We start from the raw sequence: 23666 nt of genomic DNA on the forward strand, positions 1-23666 counted from the left end.
GCCGGTCTGGTGAAGGTGATCGACGGCGGTAGCTCCTTGGCGCAGGATGAGCGATGGGGGGAAGGCTCCGACAGTCGCGGGTGTTATGAGTAGCTGATTGATGGAGTGAACAAAACATCGGGGTCCATACCTTCCCCTTGGGCTTGGGCCGATCAGCCGTGACTTGCTGCACGACATGCGGTCGAGTGTGCTGATGAGGACGGGCGGCTTCAGCTTGCGGTCCTCTGGGCGGCTGGTGACTGACGGGCTGCTTCCGCTCGGCGGAAGCTGGTTGGTCATTCAGGGCTTCCTTTCTTCTCGCCGCTTGGGCTTCCTTCACATTGATGTATTCCTTGGCCTTATGCAGCATGTGGTCGTAGTCCCGAAGCGGCTTTCGGATGAGCGAGCGGAAGAAATCACCGTCCACGAGCCCTTGCGTGAACGCATTCACCATTGTTTCCGAGGTGACTGTTGGAATGTCCATGGCCACCTGGTTGAAGCGTTGGATGTAAGCTCGAAGCGACTCCCTCACGCCTTGCTTGATGGTGAACAGATTGACGCTGGCTTTCTGGTGACGCCTGTTGCTCGCAAAATGATGGAGGAACGTCGTTCAGAATTCTTTGAAACTTGTGATAGATCCGTCCGGCAGCCTCCGGAACCACCGATGCGCCGATTCCGAGAGAGTGGTGAGGAACACTCGGCACTGTTGGGTTGCAAGGTTGCAAACATAGTCCCATATTGAAAACACATGGAAAAGATCATGGGTTTATAAGAGAAAGATATCTCCATTGGCATGAGGCCTTTTGGGGAGAGCCCAAGAGCAAAATCATGAGGGCTTAGGCCCAAAGTATACAATATCATGCTATTGTGGAGATATCTAAATTCTTTTCGATCCTACAATTGGTATCAGAGCCCGGACTGCCAGAAGGTTTAACCGCCGACTGTGCACAAGAGCTATGGTCTGATTGAACCATGTGAGTACAATATTGACCTCGAACAAAGAAAGTGGGGGCTCCTATGTTCGGATCAAGAGGACCAGACACCAGGCAGGAAGTCCTAGTTGCGGCTAGGCAAGGAAGTCCTAGTAGGTCGGGTGGACCGAGGGGCAGGAAGTCCTAGTAGGTCGGGTAGACCGAGGGGCAGGAAGACCTGGTGGGTCAAGGATCGGACGTGGGAAGCCCATGGTCCTTTGTTTGAGGGGGGGATTGTTGGGGTTGCAAGGTTGCAAACATAGTCCCATATTGAAAACACATGGAAAAGATCATGGGTTTATAAGAGAAAGATATCTCCATTGGCATGAGGCCTTTTGGGGAGAGCCCAAGAGCAAAACCATGAGGGCTTAGGCCCAAAGTGGACAATATCATGCTATTGTGGAGATATCTAAATTCTTTTCGATCCTACAGGCACTTCACACCATCTGTGTACTGATGCAGAGTGGCAGTGCTGTCGAACTTACCCAGATGGTCGTCTGGGTCGGTTGTCCCGTTGTACTCCCCGATCGCAGGGGGCACATAATGCCTCGGTAGTGGATCACGTAGGATGACATCTGAGAACTGCCGATTGATTCGCTCGGGTAACGCGTCCGTTCGGGGCGCTTTTCCTTTTCAGTCGTCCCGGACGGGTGCTTTGTCTAATGAAGATCCTTTGTCCTGATTAGCTTGCGCGACCTCTGAGGGCGTCTGGAATAGAGCCCGATGAAAAGGTATCGGGGCGGGCGGTGCTCCCATCTGGGTGCCAGTCGGTCCCTTATTTTGTCCCCAGATTGAGAGCTACTCCGGCCGCTCTTTGGGTGCCGCTCAACCCCCCGATGCTGATGTCGCCTGCTGCGCTGCCCGCTCGGCCTGAGCTTTCTGCTACTGCTCCACGATTTTTGCTGCTCGCGCTTGGATGAGTGCTTCGAGCTCCTCGGGAGAGAGCATTACCAGAAGTTGACGTCCAGCTTCTTCTATCTTCTAGGCTCGGATTCAGGTGCGTTCCCACAGATGGCGCCAATTTGATCCTGTCCGAGCGCTGAGTCGACGGACGCTGGGGACGTGACACGCTCCGCTGTCTCCTTCTGGTGGTGTAGATCTCCGGCGAACCTGCAAAGAAGCCGAGCCGGGAGGGGTTTCCATGCGACGGCCCTCCGACGCTCAAGTCAGGCAACGAGAAATGAGAGAGGCAGCGTAACTGTGGCTACAGTGAAGATTTGCGCATACCTTCGTCGACGTTTGGGGGTCCTTATATAGGACCCCGGGAAGGCGCGGGCACGCTTCTTGATGCGTGCACGCTTCCCCAAACATACCTTAACGAGCTCATGTCAGAAAAGTAGCCTTGACGTCATTCCGCAATCGTCCGAGCATATCCCGGATGTGACGGTGGAAGCTTCCGCCGTATGATCCTGTGTACGGCTCGGCCGCCATCTCTGCTGCTTGTTGGCGGCAGACGTCTCGAGGATGATGTTATCTCCTGTCTCCTTTGTCCTCTTGCGTTCCCTGTCTGTTCCAGGGCCGAGCGGTTAGGTCGCTCGGCAGCCGTATCACTTCTGCCGCCGGTTGTAGGTATCGGTCCGACCGGGAGGACTCTCAGTCGTATGCTCGGATGAGATTGCTCCTGTCTGTCTTTGTTGCCTTGCGCCCTAGCCGAACGGACTGTCCGCTCGGACCTGAAACCTTATTACCTTGAGCATCGGAAACCCGACCCCTAGTCGGGTTGTCTTTCATTCGGCTCGGGGGATTCCCGGCCGGTCGGCCTGCTTCGTCCGGTCAGTCGGCCTGCTTCATCCGGTCAGCCAGGTCTCAGGGTTGAATCTCTTGACCTTTGACCTCCACGTGTCATTGACCTTCCGCCAACGAGGATCCCTCGTCCTTACCAACAGATCAGAATTCTTACAAGTTCTTCTCTAATATTGATTTGAGATTCATTTCCATCAGGAATAAATTCTAAACAATCTGTAAAATCGATAGGCAGTTAGCAAAAAACAGGAAGGTATGCGAGGAAGTAAATAATATTTTGTTGCTTCAAAATTTATTCAACTAATAAGAGTAAGCAAAAGAAAATGTAAAGATGAATTGAACTACTTGGCCAATAATAGCATAGGTCAAGCTTTACCAGTGAGGTCGATGCCCTCCTGAGGAATGCCCATCAGTGGAGGTGATGTACAACAATCCTCCCTTCCTAACAGTGGCAACAGCCATCCCCATGAACGAGGAGTTGCTCCCAAAGGAATCAACGTCCACGAAATCGAAGAACTCCCTACGGAGGTAGTTCTCTGCCAGGACCCTATTGGCGTCGAGGTGGCTGACGACCCAGCAGCGGTCGCCACCTGGAGACACGCGGGGGTGGCGGGATAGATTGGAGAGGATGAGGGGCCGGCAGTCCTCGGAGGCGTCGTTGGCCCAGACGAAGTCGGCGCCGGCCTGGGCCAGGTAACGGAGAGTGCGGATGCTGCAGCCGCACATTGCATCGATGACACGGAGGCCACTACCGCTGTAGAGGGACTGTTGGTGAAGGGTGGCGGAGAGGACGCCAAGGTCGCGGCCTAGGGCACTCTCGCTGAGGAAGAAGGAATTGCCGGTCTCGAACTCGACGTCGCGCTCAGTCTGCGAGGCGTTGGCGGGGAACGGAGGCCGACGGGTCGGGTTTCGTATACGGGTATGGAGGAAGGGAGGGGAGGGAGGAATAGGAAAGAAGTGGGCCGCGACAACGGCGGCCATGGCAGGGGAGAGGAGAGAGCAGACAGAGCAACTGTGTAAATTTTGGTTGGGTCGAGCCCGAAATCGGTGTTGATGAAATAAAAATCCACGTGGCAAATGGCGAAATCAGGTCATCACGAAGGAGAAGGAGGTAAATCATGACAACCGATAGGACAAATGGTTGCACAAGATCCGTTTGGGATTTACACCCTGACAATCCTACGATTCGACCCCGCGACCTCATGTGCCAAGCATGTCATTATTTACTATCTCGGATGATCCGTGGGGTCTAATGAAATAAAAATCCAGATACATATAGACCACGGATCTAATGAAATACAATTTCAAATACATGTAGTGGTGGTCGATATGAAATTTTTATAGAGACATATTGATAATTTTATGTTACCCAATCTGATTAATTATTTTTTTTATCATATATGTAGTGAACTCTCCTGGATAAAAAATCTTAGATTGCTTAATACTTTATCATGAAAATAGATGATATAATCTAACGGTAGTTCTATGTAAGAGCATTATCATATACCCTATTAAAAGATTTTACTTTAAAGTTTGGATAAGATAGCTAAAAAATCTTTGCATCAACTACCCTATCCATTCCCTGAATTCTGCATTTATGAATAGTACTTCTCTAAATTTAGGGAATGGATTACATTCCCTAAACATTATAGAGGAGAGAGAAGAAATAGGAAAGCTGATATATAATGTATTGAAAAGTGGATATCCAAATTTAATAAAGTAACTTTTTTATCCTAAATTATGTATTTTGGATAGAGAAGCTGGTGTGAATTATATTTTGTAATTGGCAGGAATATCGAATTGTTTCTACGCTCCTTACGTATGTCCATTGATTCTCTAACGGTAGTTTTTGCCACAATTGATTTTCATATCAACGATATGATGAGTCAGTGGCAACCATAGGTTCAGAGAAGAGGAGACAAGAAGAATGAAGAGGTAGAGGAATAGAAGAAGAGACGATGAACTAACGTTGGAGACGGTGAAGTAAACGAAGATAGAGACATTGGCTAAGAGCATTCATAACTCATTTTCATTATAATACACTTTATCTCATCAAAAAAAGATGAAGTCTCAAATACCCATTATAATAACATATCTTTTTCACTCACATTCCTTTTAACACTCATTATTATGGATTCCACAATACATTCAATTATCTTAAAATTATATCATAATAAATAATATATTTTGAATATATTTAAAATATTTAAAATATTAAATTATTTTTAATAATAATCTTACTTTTAAAAAAAGAATTTTACTATTTAAAAAATATTAATTTTAAATTTTTTTAAATATATTTATTAAATAAAATAGAACAAGTCAGTCGCTGCAAATTTTTTTGATTTTTTTATTTAATTCAAATTAAATAAAAAAATTATAAATAAAATAATATAAAATATAAGCCCAAACTATTTGGGCAAAAAAGTCCGTACAAAAATTAAATTATTATCGTTTTAAAAAATAAATAATATTATTATTAAAAAATATATTCATGTTTTATTATGTACTATTTTATTCCAATTTTAATTTTAAACTTTATATTTTTTTAAAATAATTAAAATAATAATAATAATAATACACTCATGGATAGCCAGGATATTCATAATGGTATTAATATTAAAGGTGTGTTATAATACCTTCATTAATAGGAGCATTGTGAATACTTTAATGTTCTTTTAGGATGATCTAATGATTAACGCATGAGGTATTGTTATCATAAGGTCTGAGATTTAAATGTTTTCCATATATACTAGTCAATATTCTAAAGACCTCCTCTGGGACAAGTTAGTGGGGGCGAATATATTTATCTTTTGTCACTATTGTGGAGAGTAGGGATCCTTTGGTCCGCTTTTAGTGGACCAGATCTTGGTCCACCGCACTGATTAGAGGGATTTAATGATTCTCATCTACTAAACAAGTTGAGACCATTGAATCTCTTTAATCATTGCCCCTAGTTCAAAAATAAATCAAGGTTTATAGGACCAGAGGATCCTATTCAATATTAGAGGATCCTGCTTGTATTGTCATTGTAGATATTCTAATGAAAATAATAATAGAAGATAAATGTACATGGCTTAACAACCAAGAGGGGTGTTTTTTTTAATTAAAATGTAACCAGGATTTTAAAAAAAGCGTCTTATTTTTTTTAAAAAAAATAATTAAAAAAATATTTTACTTGATATTAACTACAAAATTCATCCATCTAAACCCTATTTAGCCATAGCTCTTATAGTATCATTTGTTCTTCCTATAAAATAAATATTATTTCATCACATAGATTGATTCTTGATTTACCAATATATATTATATTTCTTCTTTAGATACTTCTGCCTTTATTTTTTTAGAGTCTTTATTTGTTGCAAACCCTTTTTCTACACTTTGAATCTTATAAAAAAACTAAAATAACTTCAACTCTCCTCACACATATTTTTTTTACAAAAATAAAAAAGCGTCCTTTTTATTAGAATTCACTTAAGTTTTTATCAAAACAACATTGTTATAGTAGTACAATATGAGCACTCTCATTTTCATCAACACTATATTATAACAACATTTTATAGTCACTATAATATGGACATTTTATTTTTTATTAACACTAATCAATATTATACTGTAATAACTATTAATCATAACAACTACCACATAAAAAAAGTATTTCTATTAAACACTGATCAATATTATATTATGTAATTATAGAATCATAGTTGTTATATAATTATAGTGGTTATCTATCATCAATACTGATTAATATTATATTGTAGTAGCTAGGATTTATAGTTGTTACAATATAAGTAATTTATTTTTTATCAATACTAATTAATATTATATTATATCAAATATAAAATTATAGCTATTATAATTAAGTAGTTATACTAGTTATGGAATCGCCCATACCAAATTATATCTTAGAAAAATAAAAAAAAATGGATGGTTAAAAACATTATTTTAATCAAATCAGTCCGGTCGAAGTCTAGGACTAGGTCTAGCAATGTCTCTTATGGGCCAAGGCCCGTTGGTCCTGATGAACTTGGTCTGGATGCTTCCCAATAATAACGTACAATATAAAAAGTCAAGTCGACCTAACTTTCCAATAGAAACTTTAGCCATATTTGACAAAACTTTTATCAAAGTATAATTAGACATTTCTTCTGCATAGCGTTAAGTTTGTAAAATAATTAGACAAACTCATCACGATGGAAAGAAAGTACAAGTCTCTCTCTACTTAAATATTTATTGCAAAATTTCTACAATATAATATCAGTTCCTTTGAATTTCATTGATAAATGAATTTGATTTTTTTTAGAAAAACAATGAGTCAATAACGAGGACCTTTTAACTTGGATATTGTTACAAAAGTGTAAGTACTAGTAGTAATAATAATCTATCTAAATAGATTGTAGATTGACAAAGTCTAAATAAGTGATGGTGAAATAGAAAACATGTCTCAAGATATTTAATTAGGTAGGATGTTAGGCACCACTTCCTTTTAAATATTTAAGATAAAAATTAGAGAGTAAAACACATAATTATAAAATTAGAAATATGATTCAGTTTAAAAGAAAAATAAACTTAAAGTATGATGAATATTTGTGTCTCTTGGAGTGCATGTGCTAGTGAAAGAGTGAGAGGATAAGGGGGCGTTTGGTACGCGCATTTTCCATTTTCATTTTCTGGAAAACGCGCGTTTTCTGAAAAATGGTGTTTGGTTTGCGTTTTCCGCGCGCGTTTTCTAAAAATTTGGCTATCGTTTTCTAGAAAAACAGAGAATGACAAAAAGTCGTTTTCTGTTTTCTAGAAAATGCGCGTTTTCCAGAAAATGAAAATGAAAACGGTGCAAACCAAACGCACCCTAAAAGTTTTTGGCACTAGGAAGTTGAGCATATATATACACACTAAGTCCTAAAAAAGGAAACAAGTATATCCTAACAGAAAATGCTTATTAAGATTGGATATCTTATAAATTCCAATGTGAATGATGGTGAACTTGAAGTAAGGATATGGTAGCTGAATAACTCAAGCAAAAGCCACAAGAGATCCAGATATGGTAGATAGAATTATATTAAAAGGAGTGAAGCACCTGCAAATGACATAAGTATTGATATCTTGAATTGTTGCACTAAATACTAACTCAAACAATAAGTAGTAATATAGTACGAATGCCTTAGCTCCAAAAGGAAAGGGAAATTCAAAAATTCCCTTATAGAAGTTTAAAACAATTGAACCTGGAGTTTTGGATCCTCTAATTTAACCTACTTTATTCAATCTAATTCTCAGTTTATTAAAATTCCTAACAATCTCAAAATTTAACAAGACAGTAATCAATCTACACAGCCAACTGAGCATTAAATTGAAGATGTTTTGTTAAAACACCTTTCTAAAAAACAAAAAATTCTCAAGCTATTAGAAGTTCAATATCATGAATCCTCTTTATATAAGTTTCATGTCCTTAGGAATGTGTATATCACATAAGTTCTTGTGTTTCTGCATCATATGAATTCAATCTCTAATATAATGACTAATTAATTAGTTGCTAAAATATAGACAAAATTTAATTCGGTTGTTAATTTAGAAATCAAATTTAATTCAATCACTAATTTAGTGACCAAAATTAATTCGATAGCTATTTCCGTCCTCGTTTGAACATTTTCTTATAAAAATGAATGTTGACATTTAGAAAATTAAAATAACAATTTAACGTGAAAATTTCTTTCTTTTCTTATTTAATGGAGGATTTTGTTAATCTTCAGCAAATATCAATCTTTATATATGTGGTACTGTACATACATCACTTTTTTGAATCGTAGTTGCACCACTTTTCTTTAATTTTGAAAGTTTTTATAAGTTTGATCACTCTCAATTTATCATTTGATTCTAAATGGTCTCAATTAGTCTTATATTCATATTAACTTAAAGAAATTTGTTTCTCTAACTCAATTTTCTCCAAATTACTATCGGTATCAAAATATTAGATCTAACGATCACATAAATTCAGTCACTAATTAGGAACTAAAATTATCAAAATTAAATTTTATATCCTATTTAGCAACCAAATTTAAATTTTATTCTTAATTTACTCTACTCACAAAATTAAGAAGTGAATTTTGTGAATTTGAAACATGTGATCTTTAATTTAAAGATTTAGTTAATTTCAATTTTTAATTTAAGAACTGATTTAATATTGGTATCTAAATTAATGACACAATTAAATTATTTTACTTGCTAAATTATGAGGTAAATTCTTTAAATTGGACATAGGTGTTCTTTAATTTTACGATTTAATTTTAATTTCGATGTTTACTTAGCGATCAAAATTTAATTTTAGTCTCAATATTAGCAACCAAAATTAATAGTCAGTAACAAATTAATTACTTAATATTAAAATCATTCGCTAAAAGTTTGCAACTAAATATTATAATCAGTCGCCAAAAGTCCTAATGATGCATACAATTTTTTTTTACATGGGGAAGCAAACTTGCGTAGATGGTATTTTTCGGCCATGATTAACTCATAAGGAGGTAAATTGTTTAATTCATATCTAAGAAAAAAATCTAAAGAAAGAAAACCAACAATTATATGATATTATTTTTTTTTCACAAGAAATATAGAGGCCTCTAAGAATAATCTAATCAAGAGGACCAGTAAGCATTAATTAAGTTAGACTAATACATATAGAACCCAAAGTGATATTTGTTAAAATAGTGAATCAAATTGATTACAATATGAAGATAAAAGTTTAATTCTATATATGCTGTAAATCTATTAAATAGGCAACTCACTAATATTGTAAAAAAAACAAAAAACAAAGAGTATAACAAAGTGCAGTAGGGTGACAGATGTAGTGCCAGCTACTATTGGTGTGGATGGAGGTGTGGTTTGAGGATGAATATTTTTTTTTGTTATTGAGAAAGGAAGTATAAAGATAGAAATAAAGGTTAACATAAATAAGAATTTAGAAAAAAAAAGATTATAATAATATAATTATTGGTTGACTTAAAAATTGATTGTTATTTACTATAATAATTATTTATTAAGTTTTATCAATAATCTTATTAAATTTTATTATAAAATTGTAAAAAATAAAAAAAATATATCAAATAAATTTTACATTATATTTTTAAATTTTTTACTAGCTAATATTAATATAAATATTATTGAAATATTAAAAAGAAGTTATTAAAAAAAATTGAATGATATTTTAAATTAGGGGAAAACCAATCGAGTCAAGCTCGAACTTCTTACTTTAACTCAACTTAGTTCGTTCGATTACACCTTAGTTAAAACTACTAGTTAAACTTAACTTTAGTCATAAAACATTATAATTTATCAGTTAAATATAATTTTGATTAGTAAAAAATTAAAATAACTACCGATCAAATTTTGATTAGTATAAAAAATTAAATATTATTAGTCAAATTTAACTTTGGATACGGAAAGCAAGTTGAATTATCGACCTAATATATTTGACTAGTAAATAATTAAATATTATCGGTTAAATCTAATTTTGATTAGTAAAAATTTTAAATATTTTTGTTCAAATTTAATTTTGACCCATAAAAAATTATACATTAACAATCGAATATATTCAGCTAGTAAAAAAAATTTAAATATTACTTGTTAAATCTAATTTCTTTGGTTAATAATAAATTAAATCTTATTGGTAAAATTTAACTTTGATCAAAAACAATTAAATATTAGACTAAATCTAATTTTGACTAAATAAATTTAGTTATTATAAAAATAAAATATTATCGACCAAATATAAATTTAACTAATAGAAAATTAAATATTACAGTACAAATCTAACTTTGATCATATATAGAAAATTAAATATTATCGGTCAAATGACTAGTAAAAAAATTATACATTATCAATCAAATAAATTTGACCAATAAATAATTAAATATTACAACAAAATTTAAATTTAGTCAGTAAAAAATTAAATATTACTTGTATAAAAATTAAATTTTACTTATAAAAATTACGATAAATAAATTTGGCCAGTAAATTACTTATTAAATTTAACTACCTTCAATAAAAAAAATTAAATATTGTTGACCAAATCTAATTTTGACTTATAGAAAATTGTACATTACCAACCAAATATATTTGGTTAATAAAAAATTAAATATTTTCAGTTAAATCTAATTTTAATTAGTAAAAAGTTAATTATTATCTACCAAATCAAACTTGGGTAAATTAACATTCAAATTACTAGCCAAATTTAATTTTAGCCAATAAAAAATTAAAATTGTCTGTCAAAATAAATTTTGACTGATAATTATAATTATTTACGACTAAAATGAATTTAATTGATAATTTTAAATGTTTACGGATCAAAATGAATTTAACTGATAATTCTAAATATTTACGGATCAAATTCAATTCAGACAAAAAAAAAAATACTGATAAATCTAACTTTTCCCGTAGTTATAATTAGCATGACAAACAAAGTATATTTCATAGCTTGAGAGTTGTGTAAGCACTTTGCCATTATAAAATATTTCTCCTGAAGAATAAGAGAGGGAAACTTTACAAGTATTAATAATTTTGCACTTGCACTCTCTAGCTCCAAGAAGGAAGAGGATAAAAACCTGTAATGTCTAGATAAATGGCTTCTCAGTCCATCTTAAAAGTGATTATATATTTAAACAATCAAAGCAAACTAGCCTATCCAAAAGAAATTTTTCACAATGATTACTAATAAGTGTTAGGTCCTTTGACGGTGGTTAAAGAGGATAAATAATCTTGTTGAAATGAAACACTTTTCTCATTTTTTACAGCATGATTAAAATAGATAATTGCATAAAAGAAATAAAAAAATTGATTAAAAAGAAGAGATACAAAATAATTATTTGGTTTATAATCAGGGGATTATTAATCCCAGGAAGTTGGAAGTTCACTAAAAGTCTCCTTCAGGTGGAGAAACCTGTTATAACAGTTAAAGCATTCACACGGTAATAGAATAAATAAAGAAATCAATTACAAGTGTTGTATCTAGCTACTGGGATCATGTCTATATTTATAGTTCTAATCGGGTTACCTGAAAGGGTTCCAGACGCCTAGACATGGATAGAATTTTATTCCCGTCGCATCGGATTGCGCCATGTTGCATTTCGATAATATTTCTGGTCTTGGCGCACGGACCGGGTTAATTCGGCCCTTGCTGGGTGAGGCGCCCAGGTTATCCAGGCACCTGAACCGTGAGTCAACATTCGGTTGACTTTTTGGTCCTTGCTCTTGCTCTAGTTCCGCTCGCTTGAGTCCGGGTCTTCCGCTCCGGCTTTGCTCACTTGAGTGATTTCGTCCATTTGGAATAGGTATCATCCGAACTTATTTTTCGATCTTCTCGAGCAACCTTCTGCTCCGACTTCTTGTCCTGGAAAACACCGCGCGTTTCCTACTCGTTCGCCACTGTACTCTTCCATAGTTCCTTGTCTCTCAGACGCTCTATGCCCGTCGACTCTCTCTCGTACCGTCCTTCTCGCTAGCTGCGTCTTTTACTCGACGTCCTGTGCTCCTAAGTTCTTGTATACTTAGATACAAGGATATCAAAATATAACAAGACCTAACTTACTTAGTTAATCATATTAAAATTACCATGAGGTACTTACAATGAGTAGCTCAACTAAGTATATTATGACAACAAACTTGGATGAATTGTTTAAATTGATATTTCATATATAGATACGGATTAGAACTATAAAACATAGAACAACAACATGCTCTCCGACAGTGGTGGATTCAGAAATTCAAATATAGATGGACGATTTTCCATCGGTGGAATCTCATAATACTAGAAGTTGCACCGCCGATAAAGGGAGCATCCCCCAATTGGAGCCGTCCCTGTTCTCCAGCGCTTAGACTGGATATGAGAAAATATGAACTGGAAAACCTGTGATTAATTTACATTGAATCTTATTAGTCTACTGTAATCTTTTTACAACTTGTTTTGAAATGCAAAATTTTATGGAATTAGAATTCTTTTTCTAACATTAATTGGTGAGGCATATCTCCGTCTGACAACAAAATATGTGAATTAAAACATGAGAATTGGGATTAGAATTCCTAAAAGCTCTTCTCTAATATTGATTTGAGATTCATTTCCATCAGGAATAAGTTCCATACAATTGATAGGCGGCTAGCAAAAACAGAAAGATATACGAGAAGGTAAATAATATTCTGTTGATTCAAAGTTAATACAACTTTAGGGGAGTAAGCAAAAAAAAATTATAAAGATGAATTAAACTACTTGGCCACTAATAGCATAAGTTAAGCTTAACCAGTGAGGTCGATGCCCTCCTGATGAATACCCATCAGTGGAGGTGATGTACACTAATCCTCCCTTCCTGACCGTGGCATCCCTTTGAACGAGGAATCGCTTCGAAAGAAATCAATTCTAATGAAATCATTGCTTATCACACCGGGGTTGTAGCTCAGTTGGTAGAGCGCTCGCTTAGCATGCGAGAGGTACGGGGATCGATACCCCGCATCTCCAAAACTTTTTTTAAACGATGAATCGATTAAAAAGAAATCAATTAAATGAAATCATTACTTATCACACCGGGGATCTAGCTCAGATGGTAGGGCGCTCGCTTAGCATGCGAAGGTAAGGGGATCGGTACCCCGCATCTCCAAAACTTTTTTTAAACGATGAATCGATTAAAAAGAAATCAATTAAATGAAATCATTACTTATCACACCGGGGATCTAGCTCAGATGGTAGGACGCTCGCTTAGCATGCGAAGGTACGGGGATCGATACCCCGCATCTCCAAATTTTTTTTAAAATTTTCTCCACTGCCGCGCCAAATGGCAAGTTGATCCTTGTTTATAATTATGGGCCGGCCGTTTCGATTAGTCTGGCCCAAATGGCGTGACTGGCATCTCAAAATACACAATAAAAATGAGAAAAATATATTAATCGTCGACAGCAGGGTTCGAACCTGCGCGGGCAAAGCCCAACAGATTTCAAGTCTGTCTCCTTAACCACTCGGACATATCGACGATGACACTTTTCTTCATTTAATTTACTATATGTTTTACATTTAGTTCCTATATAATTTATTTTGAAGCAAGTTTAAGATTTAACGAAATTGTTTTGTAAATATATAGTAGCGAAAAAATTTCCCTTCTCAAAGTCTATCTTATTCTTATTGTATTAAGTGTCCACTGAAATGAGGCTCTGGCAAAGTATAACTAAAAACTAAGGCTGTCTAACATAATTTCCCTATCTTTTTTGTTGTCCAAGAAAACAAAGCCACAGGGACCTTTTACCTCAGGCATGACTCCAAACATCAAATGCACATGCACTTGTGTGTTTAAAAGTGACAACATTAAAAACTATCATGATTTCAAGTGGCCTTGCCTTACTACAAAGGAAAGCTTCGTGATGATGAGACAGACCTGTTCCCCATACTAACTGATTAAGTTGTAAACTCCTAGATAAACTTGTCATTTCCCTATTTCCCTTTCACGATTTATGAATGACAGTTAATGTCTGCATGCTTGATTGCTTTCGACTGTAGTTTAGACGACCTCTTAATATCAAGTAAGCGCCTCTAATCCTCGCATTAATGGAATATTTATCATTATTCATTGAATCAGAGGTGGAGCAATTAATCAAAAGAACACATGCCATGATTAAGTGGGTTCTGCAACAGTTACTGCCTTCACTGCTTCACAATTGTAAGAGTACTGCAGCTCCTTAGTCAGTACCGTGCCCACGGATCATTATGCTTCAGCACGCACGGGGCTCCACCAATTAGCACATTACATGGTATCTATTCTAACAAATTTTAGGATTAATTTTTAAGTGATACAAAATATTTCATTATTAGTCTTATTTTTTCATGCAAAGGACCATTACGTTATGATAAAATATATTTCATAATTTATCTACTTATATTTTATCTTGGAACTGATGATACTGAATCACTTGGAGGAAAGATATCAATTTTTACTCCAATATAAATTCCCATAGGATACGGGCAATAGCAGAATGCCCATGTAATATCAATTTTGACAACAATCTAATGTCAAAATTTTAAAATTCTCCATATATAATTATCTTAAATAAGATTTGAATTTTAATAATTAGGGAGTCGGTCTCAAATCTTCCTATGCATTGAAGCAATAAAGATGAATTTAAAGTATGTTATCACTCAAACCATAAGGATGGACTTAATTGGGGGTTATTTTGTACTTTTTGCCCATACAAATTTTAAAGTATTTTTAAAAATAAATTTTAAAATATTGATATTAAAAGTATCTTTTAATTTATTATTATTATTATTATTATTATTATTATTAAAATGTGCCTCTACAATTACAGCACGACTCGTTCTCCGAGTTGAATGTCCCCTCACAGCAGCCCCAGCGGCGTCCGCATATCCATCCGCCTTGTAGTTCGTCGGAGTAGGCTAAGTTAACTAGAGATGATCTCCGGCGGCGCTGGCGGTGGCTCCTTCCTCCTCCAAATCAAGGAAGACGACAAGTTCTGCGCCAGGTTGCTCTCCAAGGAGACCTCCCTCGCCAACTCCTCCTTCCGAGTGTACTACGGCGTGGCGGCCGCCGGATCCGTGCCTTTCCGGTGGGAATCCCGGCCAGGGACGCCCAAGCACACCACCTCCGCCGCCGTCCTCCCTCCGCTCACTCCTCCCCCTTGCTACCACTTCTCCAGTCCCAGGAGCAGGATCAGGTCGGCCAAGAAACCGGCGGGCTCTAAATCCAGCTTCTTGTCCCTCCCCAGGCTCCTCGCTCTCAAGAAGGCCACCGTCGGCGGCGGCCCGGCACCCTCCATGTCCCCTTCCTCCTCCCTGTCGCTGTCCTCCTCCTCCTCCTTCCTCTCATCCTCATCCTCTTACTCGCCGCGCTCCGACCACCACCGACGGCCCTCCGGCGACGACGAGGCAGAGTTCTCCGGCGGAGGGTCCCTCGCCTCGACCCTCTGCTTCGGGATGCGAATTTTCCTGGCGAAGAAGAACGCGCTGGCGCAATCCACCGGCTGATCAAATCATCATACACCTCATCAGCGTCGACCTCGCCTGAGCGATTAATCTTGTGGCACAATCAGTATCGTAAAGCATGAACGAAAGGGCTCTTCTCTTGATAGTTGTATTTGTAAGAGAAAATACTTAATTACTCTCAAATCCAACTGCCAACTACTATATATCAAATATGAATGAAGAGCTTCTTCATATACATAATGCATGTCCGATTCACAGTCTCTTGCTCCATGATCAGCCATTAGTGCTCATCGAGAATGATTATAATTCGAACTGTTTTACGGATGCAACTTCCGGGATGTGGATCTCTGTCTAGAGGAGAAAGGAAAGACGGTCAATATTTTGAATCTTTAATTAGACCGGCAAATTTTCGAAAAGGATGAATCACAATGGAGAGACCTTTTTCAGGTCTCTTTCAAAGAAATCGTGTCAAGTTTTCATATACAGATTGCGATAGGTTGGAGAAATTGCGATAGGAAGGAGAAAAAGAAAAGGCAACAATAAAAAATTTCAAATGTGTGGTTATTGTTCTGACCCAATAGTGTTGATGGCGGCTGATTAGCACACTCTCTGACCATCTTTGATAAGGAGGGTGAGAGGATCTGAAAAGCAGATCAAAGAGTTAGAATGGTATCGAAGGAGTTAAAAGAGTTAGAGTTTCATGAAAACATGAAAACTAGAGCAGGAAAAAAAAAAACAAAAAAAGAGTTTAATGGAGCCAAAAAGAGTTCAGGATCCTCTTACACTCACCTTCTCTAGAGATTATATGGCTGTTAGAAGGGTATCTCCATATCAAACATTACATTCTCCTTCACTATCTCGTATGAGCTAGTGAAATCACCAGATCGCATCTTCACATCAGACTTTGCATTCTCCTTCATCATTCTTCATTCATTGAGTGTCATGTGTTTAAAGGAGAGTATCCAGGAGACCAGATCAAATAACCACTTGACCACCTCTCCATTCATCCGGTGTCATATATTCTAGAATATTCGCAGTTGTTGTCTGCATCTCCTAAGAAAATCAATCTCATCAATGAGTCAGTTACACTGTCTCCTTATCCACACACCTCTCACGTATTTTTAGTGGACCAACGTAAGTTGTAGGGCTGATTTGAGGATGAGGAAAGGAGGTTGATATCGAGTGGCTTGAAGTTGAGGTCAAAGCAGGGAGAATGTCGGGATCTAAGGCTAAGACCAGGATGTTATCTTCAACTGAGGCTACTTGACCAACTCTCCCTTCATCCGGTGCCACGTGTTTCAGAATATCCATAGTCATTGTCCACATCTCTTGAGAAAAACGACTTCATCAATGAGATGGTTACATTGTCTCCTTCTCCACACGCCCCCCACGTATTTTCAGCGGGCCACCATAGGGTGTAGGTCTGATTCGAGGATGAGGAAATGAGGTCAATGTTGGATTGAAGTTGAGGTCAAAGCAGGGAGGATGTTGAGATTTGAGGTCGAGATCTGGACGATGTCGGTGACTGAAGCCAAGCCAGGGGCGATGTTAGTGACTAAAACTACAGCATGGAGGATGTCAAGATCTAAGGCTGAGACCGGAACGATGTTGGAGACTGAGGTCGAGCTAGGGGTGATGTTGACAACTAAGATAGAGACATGGAGGATGTCGAGATCTGAGGCTAAGACATGAAGGATATCGGTGACTGAGATCGAGACTGGGATGATATCAGTGACTGAGGCTGAGCCATGGATGATATCAAGATCTAAGGCTAAGGCAGGAACAAAGTTGGTGGCTGGGGCCAAGTTCGGGATGATGTCGACGGTTGAAGCCAAGACGTAATAGCTAACTTGTCCTTGGTCAAATTCGAATCTTTGGGATGAGTGTATTAAACAGGTTCGATTATACTTGAGTCCCTTCTAGGCTGGGTTTGATACCTTGTGAGTCATGTCTATCTACCTTGACTTTAACTGCCAGCTGTACGACTTTTGATTAAATGGAACACATAAGAGCTGTAAAATTCCACTACATCAGTAATCTTTCAGGTTATTTGGGTGAAAGCCCTCTTTGGATACCAATTAAGTCTGTGACATTATTTTCTAAATGTCAGGAAACTGTCGAAGAAGAATCTGTCAAAAAAAAAACACCAAGAGAGATAGTGATAGAGAGGTGAGTTGTGAGATCATTAATTAGTGCAGTTGGGAAGAGATAGGTGGGCCCAAGCACACTTCTTTGACATAAATGGATTCAGCTTCCAACAATCTGCAAACAGGTGTCTCTCTATCAGGATTGTGTTCATGGATATCATTAATTGCACCTTTTTTTGTAGGGGCTTTACAGTAGGCTTTCCTGGAGGTTCATGAGCTTCAGTTGGGAGGGTTTTGCAAGTGCATACTTGGTTTCATGATGAGTCTTGAAACAACACATGGGACTAGATAGGAACTTTTCAGACACGGCTAGAGTGGAGTTCTTGGCTTCTTGCTGTTTTCACTCTGCTTGAAGCCTTCTTGATGGTCCATGAGTGCTGTGGCTATCATTTTCACTCTGCTTGAAGCCTTCTTGAGGGATGTGAATATGATAAATCATCGTTCAGAATTGTATTCTTTGGATGTGCAAGCAAATAAAACTAAGAAACAAAACTAAAAATCGATCTCCCTAATAATTTCCTAACAATATTTAGAAGATCATAAAAATAAAAGGTAATTAACTAAGACCACCTAAAAATAAAAAATAATCATGAATACAATCCCTACAATAATCAATAAGAATGATGATCTCATCCATTTGAGCAATTAAGAAAGATTCAAGCCCACGAGGTAAATGTAACTATTCTAACTCTCACATTCAAACATGGATGGAAATGGAACTCACTCAATGATACTCACAACACTTCACTGCTATAGGCTTACTCATTTTCTAATTCTCTATCACCATAAATACATAGCATGCATGAATCAAAAGGATTTATTAAGAAATGGAATAGGGTCAAAAGAACTAAGGCTACATTTGGTTGGGTGTAATGTAATCTAACTTGTAATGTAATCAAATTTGTAATGTAATGTAATGTAATCTTGATTACATTACTACGTTTGGTAATGTAATGTATGTAATCTTTGATTACAAAGGTGATTACATTCTTTTGTTTGGTGTCCATTATTTTTTATAAGGAATGTAATTCATATTATTATAAAATGACAAAAATATCCTGTGACCTCTATCGGCGGTCGCCACACCTCTGCCACAATTTGCGGTAGCCATCGGCTACCAACGGCCAGCGATCGGCGGTCGCCGGCGACCGGCGGCGGCCGGCGACCGGCGGCGGCCGACGACCGGCGGCGGCCGGCGACCGGCGGCGGCCGGCGACCGGCGACCGGCGGCGGCCGACGACGAAGGTCGGCTACCGGTGGCGGGCGGCGGTCGACAACAGACTAGGGGTATATTCGGCATTTAAACTTTGGTGAAACAATGACCTCGTAATGTAATCGGATTACATAGCATTTGCTTTGTAATCCAGATTACAAATCTTCACTACCTTTTGTAATCCAGATTACATTACATTACAACTTTTAAATCAAACCAAACAAAATAATCGACTTTGTAATGTAATCTGGATTACATTACAAGGTAGATCACAGGCTACCAAACGCAGCCTAAGTGAAGCAATTAACATGGCTAAGAGAAAATAGATCAAAGAGTAAATGAGAGTATTGGATAAATATACCTGATGAGTTAATCAATTTGATATCTATGGATGAATGTCTCCACATGAACTTTATCATGACTGGAGTTTCAACCTTATACACTCTTTACAAAACACTTCATTGAGTGAGAAATGATGTTCTTCAATGACCTCTAATTTGCTTGTACTTAGATGTCCAACGATCTCTTCCCTACTGTTTGTTATCCCTTTGAAGAATTTTCCTCAACATTTCTTGCTTCAAAATCTCAGAAACTTTGAAACCTTGTACTATATTCTGTCAGCTCTCAATCACAGCAGCAAAGTTGAGACATTAGTGGTTGGTGGGCTATCTAATGCATGTGTCTGATAAGGCTGCACAAACAGGGCAAGCAAAGAGAATCCAAAGATCTCGGGAAACTGTAACATTCGCTGGCACACAACAGACCATGTTGATACAAATTTTCAGATTTCGTTTCTGTAAATTCTGCAAAATTCCAGCAATTCAACAGTTTGTGAACATTCACAACTCCTTTCTCTGAACTCATCATTTTCTGGTTTCGCTCTTGCATAATGCTACTCAGCTTTGTAAGATGCATTCTCATTTGCTTCAGCCTAAACAGAATACCTATGCACCGAATTCAGCTTCTGATAACAGCCTGAATTAGAAAAGTCAGAGTTGCACTTTTTCCAACTCAGTTGCCTGAAGGGAATTATTCCATTGCCATAGCAGTGTGGAGACATTGTCTACATTGGGAAACAGATCTTGCAGCAACTCGGCAGCTGGCAGTCTAATTCTCTAGCTGAAACTCCTTTGAGTCTGCCACATCATTCCAGAAAAGGACTGTTTGAAAACTTTCAACATCTGAATGTGAATCTCTTTGCCCAGAATCTGATTTCTGAATTCAGGTACCAGGGGTTGACATGTTCTTAATCACAGGATCTTGGGAAGAAGAGAACAACTAATTTTTGCAGCTCAACTTCTAGAAATCCAATTCTGATTCAATTCTTAAAGAACTTCAACAATTTGGAAAATCCAGAATTTAACTTCAGAGTTTCAGAATTGAGATTTCAAAGTAGTTTCAGCTTAGGTCCTAAAGGATTCAGCTTGGAAGTGAGTATCATTTAACATTAGAATGATTAAAACTTAAATTCAAAACTATACCAATCAAGAATAGCATAAGGACTTGGCACAAAATCAGATTCTCACTGTTTCCTGCTAATTCAGTTTTCCGAATCCAATAGCAGGATCTCACTTGCAGCTTGTTGCAAGTTGTTGGAAGCTTACTTCTTGCACAAGTACGGGAAGACACTGAATTATGAACTTCTGGTCTGTCCATTGTGTTAGTGTGCTGAATATTTCTGGATTCTGAAATTACTGCACATATGAAGGGACAACTAAACAATCCAACAGCTAATCCCATTCCTGCATTTTCCCAGTTTCAGAAATCATCTTGTCATTTACTGTCTTCATACTAGATTCAAAAAGTCTGATTCAGAATTCAGATTCAAAGAAATCAGGGTTCTTACTTCTTTTTTTTTTCAGATTCAATCCTCATGAATTTCCCAGATTTTCAACCATTGAAACTTGAAAAGGGGAAAATACTATTTGTCAATGAGGAATTAAGGTATTTACTTGCACCATTTACTGATCAGAGGGTTACAAGAAAAATTGGACACACAATTGATACTCTAAATTCAAAACCCCTCCCTGTCCTATTTTTTTTTTCAGCCCAGCAATACAACAATGGAGTAACACTCAATTTGATTCAACTATTCATTAGCTCCCGGAATTTAACAACTATAACAGTCCTCTAAATTCCCAACCACAAAAATTTGCTTCAAAAGTCTGAATTCTTTAAACTATCTTCCCTTTTCTTTTAACCACACATATTGAGCCAATTGGAAGATGCACTCATGCTGCATTGGTAGAGAACTAACTCTAGTCCAATGTAGTCACAATAGCAAAAATAGCTCAGAATTCACATTTTGTCTCTGCAGCTCAAAAATTTCAGATTCAAACTTCTTATTCTGATTTCAAAATGCCACTTCCAATCCATTTTCATTTCATCTCTATTATGTTTTTGTTTTTTTTTATTTTACTACCTGCAACATCACTCAACTCCTTATCATTCCATCTACAAGTGCCAACTTTTACAAGTCCCATCTCTCTTAATTGAGTACTGGAATTTTTCTCAAAGTCAAGAAACCAGAGATTGTGCCAATTGTTTCTTCTTGTGTTCATGGATATGGCAAAAAAAAATTACAAGAGAGAACACCCACCATCAATGAGAATATTAACACCAGTTTCAACACAGTCAATTTCAGAATACAAACTGCACTGGACAGATTCTAAACGACAAATATCAATATCTATGGTCTTGAATGCAATGCAGTTTTTTTATACCAGCATTTTTTTTTCAACTTCTGTTCATTCATCACAGCAGCATTCAAATCCTTACTTCACTTCAACAAGAGCAAGAAAAATCAGGGTGCATAAAAAATTCAGCTCCAAAATTCCACCAATTGAGATCAAAAACAAAGAAACTGAACCAATCTTCATGAACCATTGCCAAATCTTCAAGATTTCTGAACATATGCAAACTCTCTCCCCCACACTTAAAATTTTGTCCATCCCAACTCATCAAGAAATCAGCCAAAACTCTCAATGGAAGTAGGGCAAAGCAAATATGGTAGGAGATAAAAGTGTTGAGTGAGTTATTCAACTAGAATTTAAAACAAAAAAATTTCAAAGGATGGGGAAAGAAATATCTTTTATCATGTTCATGCATGTGTATACTATTGTGATTTCATAAAGAAGCAAAGCAAGTGCATATCACATGAAAAAATAATAATAAAGTATATACTCGAGGTGGTCCTCTCTAGACAATTTTGGCAATCAAACTCAATTAATCAAAATAGAATTCATCACCACGCTAACCAATAGCATGCAAGTAAAATATTCAATCATGTCAAATGATTTAGAACTTAGACGGTCAAATTTAAAGAACTTTTACTATTCTCAAAGTATTACTAAGAATGCATAAGGAGGTACTTATTCCGGTGATAGAGGAAGCTCCGGTGGCAGACGTAAGGTTTTAGAGGAAGTGGTCAGATCGCACGCGTTCCTCTGCTTCGTCTCCAAATTGCGATGCACTGGTGAAGATGATGGAACGTCGGAGCTAGATGGAGTGGATAGGGAAGGAAAATCCCTTAACCCCAAGGTGGTGGATGGAGCTCCGGCGATGATCAGCGGTGGAAGGTGGAAGACCTCACTGATCGCGCGCCTCCTCTGTTTTCTCGCAAATTCCTGTAGCAATTTGACGAACAAAAACAGACCGTAGACGGTGGAAATTAGGTTTTAGCCGGCATCTGATCCAACGGCTTTAATCACTCAGATCAGAATCTAAAGTTTCAGATGTTGATCACAGACTGTGACTTGAATGGATTATATTTTTGACTTACCTCTCTTCATATCTTAAATGGATGGTCCAAATTATTCTAAAATTTAATTTCTCCATTTATATCTAAATTTGAGTTCAATTAGGTAATTAGGTATGATCTAATTTAGATCGTCCTTTATAACTATAAAGAATATATTAGAATATTAATATCATATAAGATAATTTATAATTAAATCTAAAAATAAATATAATATATATATATATATATGGACTTGTGCACGTAGATCCGGATAGAACTCGGGATGTCTGGACTCATTTAGCATTTTTTTATTTTGAGGTATATTATATATATTTAGGATTTAAAATTTTAGGATTTAAGAATTGAATTATAATAAATTTGAGTTAATAAGTTTTTCCCTCTATTATTCATGCTTTCCTCTTAGTTTATAGTATTATAGGTTAAAAATTTTTAGATATTCACGGGATATATTATATTTATTTAGAATTTAATATTTTAAAATTTAGGGGTTGGTTATAGTGAATTTAAGCTAATAAGATTTTCGGATTCAGACTTCTCTTTTGGGTTATAGTGTTCAAGATAAATAATTTTGAGATATGATATAGGCAGCGACTTTTTAACGCGACATACCATCGCGACCCAGTTGGCAGCCTTCGTGGCATCCTCCACTTCAGCACTCTCTCTCCCTCGCGACAAAGACTTCGCGTCAATATTTGCGGCCGAAAATTTTGACGCGCCCTAACTCCATCCTTCGCCTGCAAAACAGCAGAAGTCTCCAACCTCGCCCTAACTCCATCCTTCGCCAGCAAAAGTCTCCAACCTCGCGAAACCCTAACTTCTCCACCCTCTCGTTCTCTCTTTCTTGCCCAACCTCGCGTTCTCCCTTCCGTTCTCCACCCTCGCATTC

The 23666-nt window shown here is 37.2% G+C and overlaps 2 protein-coding genes and 2 non-coding genes across 4 annotated transcripts; 2 read left to right on the top strand and 2 right to left on the bottom strand.

The window, feature by feature from the left end:
• Window positions 1-3065: 3065 nt before the first annotated feature.
• On the bottom strand, window positions 3066-3674 carry LOC121969125 (tRNA (guanine(26)-N(2))-dimethyltransferase-like). Its single transcript, XM_042519046.1, has one exon. The coding sequence runs from the start codon at window positions 3672-3674 to the stop codon at window positions 3066-3068; it is 609 nt and encodes a 202-aa protein (XP_042374980.1).
• Window positions 3675-13118: 9444 nt separating this feature from the next.
• Window positions 13119-13191, top strand: TRNAA-AGC. Its single transcript has one exon. It is a non-coding gene; the product is annotated as a tRNA-Ala (tRNA).
• A 426-nt stretch (window positions 13192-13617) lies between these two features.
• On the bottom strand, window positions 13618-13699 carry TRNAS-UGA. Its single transcript has one exon. It is a non-coding gene; the product is annotated as a tRNA-Ser (tRNA).
• A 1430-nt stretch (window positions 13700-15129) lies between these two features.
• LOC121969126 lies at window positions 15130-15702 on the top strand. Its single transcript, XM_042519047.1, has one exon. It carries the CDS (start codon window positions 15130-15132, stop codon window positions 15700-15702), a length of 573 nt encoding a protein of 190 aa, XP_042374981.1.
• Window positions 15703-23666: the final 7964 nt, after the last annotated feature.

This window comes from Zingiber officinale, chromosome 4A (genome assembly GCF_018446385.1).
Source record: "Zingiber officinale cultivar Zhangliang chromosome 4A, Zo_v1.1, whole genome shotgun sequence".
Taxonomy (NCBI): Eukaryota; Viridiplantae; Streptophyta; class Magnoliopsida; order Zingiberales; family Zingiberaceae; genus Zingiber; species Zingiber officinale.